A 7,900-nucleotide genomic window follows, 5' to 3' on the forward strand; every position below is an offset into this window, starting at 1 on the left:
TTTTTTTTTTTTTTTTTTTGAGACAGAGTCTCGCGCTGTGTCATCCAGGCTGGAGTGCAGTGGCGCGATCTCGGCTCACTGCAAGCTCCGCCTCCCAGGTTCACGCCATTCTCCTGCCTCAGCCTCCGAGTAGCTGGGACTACAGGCGCCCGCCACCACGCCCGGCTAGTTTTTTGTATTTTTAGTAGAGACGGGGTTTCACCATGTTAGCCAGGATGGTCTCGATATCCTGACCTCGTGATCCACCCGCCTCGGCCTCCCAAAGTGCTGGGATTACAGGCTTGAGCCACCGCGCCCGGCCTCTTTTTTTTTTTTAAGGCACAATCTCACTATTGTCGCCCAGGCTTGAGTGCAGTGGTGCACTCTCTCGGCTCACTGCAACCTCCGCCTCCCGGGTTCAAGCGATTTTCCTACCTCAGCCTCCTTAGTAGCTGGGATTACAGGCACCCGCCGCCACCACAAACAGCTAACTTTTGTAGTTTCAGTAGAGATGGGGTTTCATCTTGTTGGTCAGGCTGGTCTCCAACTCCTGACCTTAGGTGATTCGCCCACCTGGCCTCCCAAAGTGCTGGGATTACAGGCGTAAGCCACTGCACCTGGCCTAATTTTTGCTTTTTTTTTTTTTTTTTGAGACGGAGTCTCGCTCTGTCGCCCAGGCTGGAGTGCAGTGGCCGGATCTCAGCTCACTGCAAGCTCCGCCTCCCGGGTTTACACCATTCTCCTGCCTCAGCCTCCCAAGTAGCTGGGACTACAGGCGCCTGCCACCTCGCCCGGCTAGTTTTTTGTATTTTTTTTCAATAGAGACTGGGTTTCACCATGTTAGCCAGGATGGTCTCGATCTCCTGACCTCGTGATCTGCCCGTCTCGGCCTCCCGAAGTGCTGGGATTACAGGCTTGAGCCACCGCACCCGGCCTAATTTTTGCATTTTTAGTAAAGACAGGGTTTCACCACGTTGGTCAAGCTGGTCTTGAACTCCTGAGCTCAGGTGATCCGCCTGCGTCGGCCTCCCAAAGTGCTGGGATTATAGGCATGAGCTACCGAGCCCAGCCAACTTTTTTTTTTTTTTAAACTTTTTCTTTTTTTGTTGTTTTCCTACTGCCTGTGTAATTACAGAATATGGAAGGACTTTCTAACTACTGATTCAATTCCTTTACTGGTGATACGAGTGGGTCTGGTTTTGTTTCTTCAAAAGGCAGTTTGAATAAGAAACATTTTTCTTTCTTTCTTTTTTTTTTTTTTTTTTGAGACGGAGTTTTGCTCTTTTTGCCCTTTTTGCCCAGGCTGGAGTGCAATGGCGCGATCTCAGCTCACCGCAACCTCCGCCTTCTGGGTTCAAGCGATTCTCCTGCCTCAGCCTCTCGAGTAGCTGGCATTACAGGCATGCGCCACTATGCCTGGCTAATTTTTTTGTATTTTTAGTAGAGATGGGTTTTCTCCATGTTGGTCAGGCTGGTCTTGAACTCCCGACCTCAGGTGATCCACCCGCCTCGGCCTCCCAAAGTGCTGGGATTACAGGCGTGAGCCACCGGGCCTGGCCATTCTTTCTTTCTTTTTCTTTTTTTGAGACGGAGTCCCACTCTGTTGCCCAGGCTGGAGTGCAGTGGCATGATCTCAACTCACTGGAAGCTCCGCCTCCCAGGTTCACACCTTTCTCCTGCCTCAGTCTCCAGAGTAGCTGGGGCTACAGGCGCCTGCCACCGAGGCCAGCTAATTTTTTGTATTTTTGGTAGAGATGGGGTTTCACTGTGTTAGCCAGGATGGTCTCGATCTCCTGACCTTGTGATCTGCCTGCCTCCCAACATAGTAAGATCCAAACTGCTGGGATTACAGGTGTGAGCCAGCATGCCCGGCCAAGAAACATTTTTCTAAGAATATATAGCACTTCTAGCTGGGTGTGGTGGTGCGAACCTGTAATCCCAGCTACTCAGGCGGCTGAGGTAGGAGAATCACTTGAACCCAGGAGGCGGAGGCTACAGTGAGCTAAGATCGTGCCACTGCACTCCAGCCTGGGCAAAAGAGCAAGACTTCGTCTCTAATAATATTAATAATAAAATTAAGGCCAGGAGCGGTGGCTCATGCCTGTTTTCCCAGCACTTTGAGAGGCTAAGGCAGGCGGATCACGAGGTCAAGAGATTGAGACCATCCTGGCCAATGTCGTGAAACTCTGTCTCTACTAAAAAAGTACAAAAATTAGCTGGGCATGGTGGCATGTGCCTGTAGTCCCAGCTATTCGGGAGGCTGAAGCAGAAGAATCGCTTGAACCCGTGAGGCAGAGGTTGCAGTGAGCCGGAGATCGTGCCACTGCACTCCAGCCTGGCAACAGAGTGAGACTATTGTCTCAAAAAAAAAAATTAATTTTAAAAAATAAGGCTGGGCGCGGTGGCTCACGCCTGTAATCCCAGAACTTTGGGAGGCCAAGGCGGGCGGATCACCCGAGGTCGGGAGTTTGAGACCAGCCTGGCCAACATGGAGAAACCCTGTCTCTACTAAAAATACAAAATTAGCCAGGTGTGGTGGTGCATGCCTGTAATCTCACCTAGTCGGGAGGCTGAGGCAGGAGAATCGCTTGAACTCGGAAGGCGGAGGTGAGCAGAGATTGCGCCATTGCACTCAAGCCTGGGCAAGAAGAGCAAAACTCCATCTCCAAAACAAAACAAAAAAAATCAAGAAAAAGACACTAGTACCCAAACACCAGCGTAAGAGCAAGTCAAAACTCTAATCAGTCCAACTTTCTAAAGGTCTCTGTTCCTCCTGCAATAGCAGGTAGTAACCAACTCGGATGACGTCAGTGTTGTAGAGACCATTTGTAATAGTAAGACATCCCCAAACAAAGGATGTAGATCATAAGGCAGAAAGTACAATGTTTTAGGATCCTACTATTCTTTCAGAATCATACATGACAACTAAATCAGGATTATATATTTAAGACTGAACAAAAATGTGTCCATGTACTGTAGATAACGATTTTTAAAAAATTACTCCTTTTCTTTCTTCTCTCTTTAAATCCCGAAGTTTCCATATATCTTTGCAGATCATTCCTTACCAGACTAAATTTATAACGAGTTTATGGGGCCAGGAGAACATTATTGGACAAAATTAAGTTTATGAGAATTAGGTGAGATTATAGAAAAAGGGAAGGTAGAGAGACAATAAAATGACAATGCTACTACAGTCCCTAGAGCACAATACTGGAGGGAAATTGATGGCAAAAGGTGAATTAAACATTCATTCCACAGGATCAAAACTCATTTGTCTCATATTTCAAATGTACATATGAAAAAACTAAGTGTGAGGATTCATTTGACCTGATTACTGAAATTCTTTGCAAAACACTAATATGAACTCAACCCCAAATAAAACCCCAGATTACACATTATCATTCTGACGACTGAAGTCTAACCGGCAGAAAGTTGGCCTCACAACACAAAATGAAAAACCAAGGCTCAATCTGTTCCTGTCCGCTGAAAAAATTATCTCATTGGGAAGAAAACAGAAAGGGAGCAACCAGTTTCCTGTGCTACTCAAGTTCCCTATCCCAGTAATCACCAATTTATTTTTTTGAATTTTACCCAATCTTTTTGACCTTGTAAACCTGAAAGAAATGAGTTGTAAAGGAATGTCATTTCCCATGCTTTCCTCCTAAGGCTCAATTGCTGAGTGAGGCGTGCTTTTTGTTCCCAAGTTCTCTAACCCCTGTGAGATATTGCTATTTCACGCGTCTTCTTAGCCCCACAAAATGGCTCCCTTTGTGCCACTTGGCCAGGACCCCGAGGCTAGCCACACATGAATGCAGGTCATAATCGATGTAAAATACATGCTCAAAAAAGTGAAATTTAAGCTTCCTCCAAGCCTTGAGAAGGATCCCAGACATAACTGTAACCCACCTTAAAGAACAGTGTGCAATTAGCTGAGACAATGTGGACACCTTCTACAGAATCCAAACCCTTCCACCAAGTTAAGCAAGGACTTGAAAAGGGTTCCTGTCCAAACACTGTACCCAGTGCCTCAAGCCCAAAAAGCAGTGGGATGAAGGGCAAGAAAAATCCCTCGCTTCCCAGGTAGAGCTACCACGTTAGAGACAATGGATGTCTCCGGCCCCGCCCAAGAACAAGAAACCTCCTCCTGCAAGGGAACCAGGGCCAGGGATGAACTCATTGGGCAAACGTCAAAGGAGGAAGCGAAGGTAGGATGCAAAGACCATGGTCCGAAGGTTTAAGCGCAGAAAACCCACTCGGGTTGGCTCATTCCCCCTCCCTCTTAGAAATGAGCGCAGGGAGGGGGAGAAGGGGTCTTTCCTTTGTTAGGAAAGGGGAGACACTTGGAAGAGGGGAGGCACTTCGAGGAAGGGAAGAACGGTTGGGTCCTGAATGCGGGGTGAAGGGTCGTGATGACCAGCCCCGCCCGACCACAAATGCACCTGCCAGGTAGGTCCGAATAAGGAGTGGGGCACGGCGAGGGTAAGGAGCCCCCCAGACCTAATCGATCCGGTCTCCGGATCCGATGGCTGCGCGCGAGAGCAAGACCAACCGCATGCCACGGGCCAAAGGCAGGAGAGCGTGGCCCAGCAATGGGACAATAGGGCCTGACCATGCATGGGGCCCTAAGGCTCCCCGGGCACCTGGGGGGCCAAGCCCACCACCCTGGGGATGGACCAGCCCGGATGCCCACAGAAGAAAGGGAAGCCCTCCCCACAGGTTCCGATTAACGAAAACCGGCCGTGCTCCGAGGGGCGACCAGCTCCGGCCTCCCCAGCCCCTGGCTCCGTGGGAGGAATGAATGGAAAGCAGCAGGGACCCGGGTGGGGCCGGCGCGCAGGGCTCGCCAGGCGGCACAAAGGCGGCGCCGACGGCAGAACCCCGCCACCCGCCCCGGAGCGAGCACAGAGCACCGGGCTTGTTACCCGCAACGACCGGCGCGAGGCCCCGCCGGCAGCGGCCCTCCCGGCCCCTCAGCCCCGTGCGGCTCGGGCGCGACCCGGTTGCCTCACCGGGAGCTATTCCTGCTGTTAGGGTCGACTCCCTTGAAGGTGGTCGTCGTCGTCATGGCGCCGAGGAGCGAGGTAGGCTGGCGCGGGAGCAGAACGCTCAAAGGGTCGGACCCGAGGTGCGCAGGGTAACTCCACACCCAAGAGCCGGCCACCGCCGCAGAAGCCGCCGCCACCGCCTGGCCGGGCGAGCGACACTTTTATAGACTTCTCAAAGCCCTCCCCCTAATCCTCCGGCATTGGCCGATTCAAATGAACCCTTTCGTTCCTATTGGCTTTCTGGAGTGCCAAGCACCATGCGGCATTACGATGGGCTGTGGCGGCCACGGCTCAGCCTAAGCCCGCCCCCTTCCTGGACTGGGAAGGCCTTGGGACGCTCTCCCCTCCCCCACCCCAAAATCTCGGCGTTGATTGGACAGAAGGCGAATCTACCTCGCGCTGGGTACAAGTCGTGCTGGCTGTCACTTTAAAACGTTACCTGACAGAGGGTGAAGCTCTTTCTTGGGGAGTTACAACCTCGGCAAGCAGAAGGGAGATTTGTCACTGTTACTATTCTCTCATTTGCTTTACTGATGGTGGAATAGTAAGGGCATCCTCCTTAAAGGATGAAAAGTACTGCAACAAGTTGACATTTATTTATTGAATACCTACTGTGTGTCCCATTTAGAAACCTAATAGTCTCAAAGCAGCAGCACTATGAGTCAGCAACAGAGAGCACGCCAAGATGATCCCTTTTAAAAGGACTGGAAGTTCTTTACATTTTAATGTTACTGTTTAGTTGTAATGGGTGGTGCATGTACTGGGTGAAAATTACAGTCGCTCCTATTTGGGGGCCTATTCTAAGGCTGGTTAATGCCTGGCACCAGGAATGGCCTCATTCCCTGCTACCAAGACTATGGGAGCAGCTCAGGCCTCTGCAGCTGTTTATAACCCTTAAGTCATGACTCTTCCACCTGTCTGGGTAAATCTATCCACGCAACAAATGCAGACACACTTGGAGGACTCAGGAATGATGGTTTACAAGATCATAATAGGAAAGCCTTGGGCAAAAGAGGGCAGGCAGTTGATAGATAAGCCCTTCTCATGTCTTGCATATTTCCTCAAGGCAGATGTCTTTGCTCAATATTTCCAAAATAATTGAACCACATTCCTCTTTGCAAAGCCACCTTCCAGGTAGTTGGAAGTTTGTATTCTGGGCAGTCTAGGTTAACCACCCTCCCCCTGGGCTTTCATGAAAAGCCAGTGAGAAGTTCTCTTCTAGAAAGCATGGATCATGCATTTATGTGCTTACCACAACAGTGTGAAGCACACCAATTGTTTGCGTTAGAAAGTTCCCTTTTTTTCTTTCTTTTTTTGAAGTGGAGTTTCGCTCTTGTCACCCAGACTAGAGTGCAATGGCGCTCAATGCAACCTCTATCTCCCAGGTTCAAGCAATTCTCCTGCCTCAGCCTTCCTAGTAGCTGGAACTACAGGCACGCACCACCACCCCTAATTTTTGTATTTTTAGTAGAGATGGCATTTCACCATATTGGCCAGGCTGGTCTCAAACTCCTGACCTCAGGTGATCCACCCTCCTTGGCCTCCCAAAGTGTGGAGATTACAGGCGTAAGCCACCACACCTGGCCAAAATCTTACCATTCCTTTTTTTTTTTTTTTTTTTTTTGAGACAGAGTCTTGCTCTGTCACTCAGGCTGGAGTACAGTGGCGTGATCTCTGCTCACTGCAACCTCCACCTCCCAGGTTCAAGCGATTCTCCTGCCTCAGCCTCCCAAGTAGCTGGGACTACAGGTGCATGCCATTATGCCTGGCTAATTTTTTGTAGTTTATTAGTAGAGACAGGGATTCACCATGTTAGCAAGCATAGTCTCACTCTCCTGACCTCGTGATCCACCCACCTTGGCCTCCCAAAGTGCTGGGATTACAGGCATGAACCACCACATGCCGGACCCATCTTCCCAATCTTTTTTTTTTTTTTTTTTTTTTTTTTGAGACGGAGTCTTGCTCTGTCACCTAGGCTGGAGTGCAGTGGCCGGATCTCAGCTCACTGCAAGCTCCTCCTCTCGGGTTCACGCCATTCTCCTGCCTCAGCCTCCCGAGTAGCTGGGACTACAGGCACCTGCCACTTCGCCCGGCTAGTTTTTTGTATTTTTTCATTAGAGATGGGGTTTCACCGTATTAGCCAGGATGGTCTCGATCTCCTGACCTCATGATCCGCCCGTCTCGGCCTCCCAAAGTGCTGGGATTACAGGCTTGAGCCACCGCGCCCGGCCCTTCCCAATCTTTTTTTTTGAGATGGAGTCTTGCTCTGTCGCCCAGGCTGGAGTGCAGTGGCGCAATCTCAGCTCACTGCAAGCTCTGCCTCCCAGGTTCACGCCATTCTCCTGCCTCAGCTTCCCGAGTAGCTGGGACTACAGGCACCCACCACCACACCCGGCTAATTTTTTGTATTTTTAGTAGAGATGGGGTTTCACTGTGTTAGCCAGGATGGTCTCGATCTCCTGACCTCATGATCTGCCTGCCTCGGCCTCCCAAAGTGCTGGGATTACAGGCGTGAGCCACTGCGCCTGTCCAATCTTCCCATTCTTAAATGGCTGAGCCTACATTTCCAAAACCTTAAAAGAAAACAAAAAATCAGACCAATCTAGTCAGTGAGCATGCCTTCCTCAGAAATCATATAATTACCAACTAGGAGGTAGTGGAGTATAGTGGTTGCTGGCTCAGACTCTCATGGGAGAAATTGGGATTGGAATCACGACCCTTACCTTTTCTGAGCACTAGTTTTCACCTTTCTGAAATAAACACACAATAGTACCTGGGGTCCATGGAGTTTTGAGGACTAAATGACCTTATGGATGTAAACTGCTTGGCTCAATATACAAGTCATCAAAGTGATAGTCCATTTTATTATCACACTT

The 7,900-nt window shown here is 49.9% G+C and overlaps 1 protein-coding gene across 8 annotated transcripts in view; it reads right to left on the reverse strand.

The window, feature by feature from the left end:
- The window catches only part of JPT1 (Jupiter microtubule associated homolog 1), a 20,860-nt gene extending 15,530 nt beyond the window's left edge, over positions 1–5,330 (reverse strand). For 3 of the 8 annotated variants that reach the window (XM_025363907.1, XM_025363909.1, XM_025363911.1), the window contains exon 1: positions 4,989–5,330. In XM_025363907.1, coding sequence (XP_025219692.1) covers positions 4,989–5,044 — 56 coding nt within the window. In that variant the 5' untranslated portion in view covers positions 5,045–5,330. Of the gene's footprint in view, positions 1–3,570; positions 4,890–4,988 lie in introns of those variants that run through there. The other 5 variants (XM_025363910.1, XM_025363906.1, XM_025363913.1 and 2 more) reach the window with 4 other exon arrangements.
- Positions 5,331–7,900: the final 2,570 nt, after the last annotated feature.

This window comes from Theropithecus gelada, chromosome 16 (assembly GCF_003255815.1).
Source record: "Theropithecus gelada isolate Dixy chromosome 16, Tgel_1.0, whole genome shotgun sequence".
Lineage (NCBI taxonomy): Eukaryota > Metazoa > Chordata > Mammalia > Primates > Cercopithecidae > Theropithecus > Theropithecus gelada.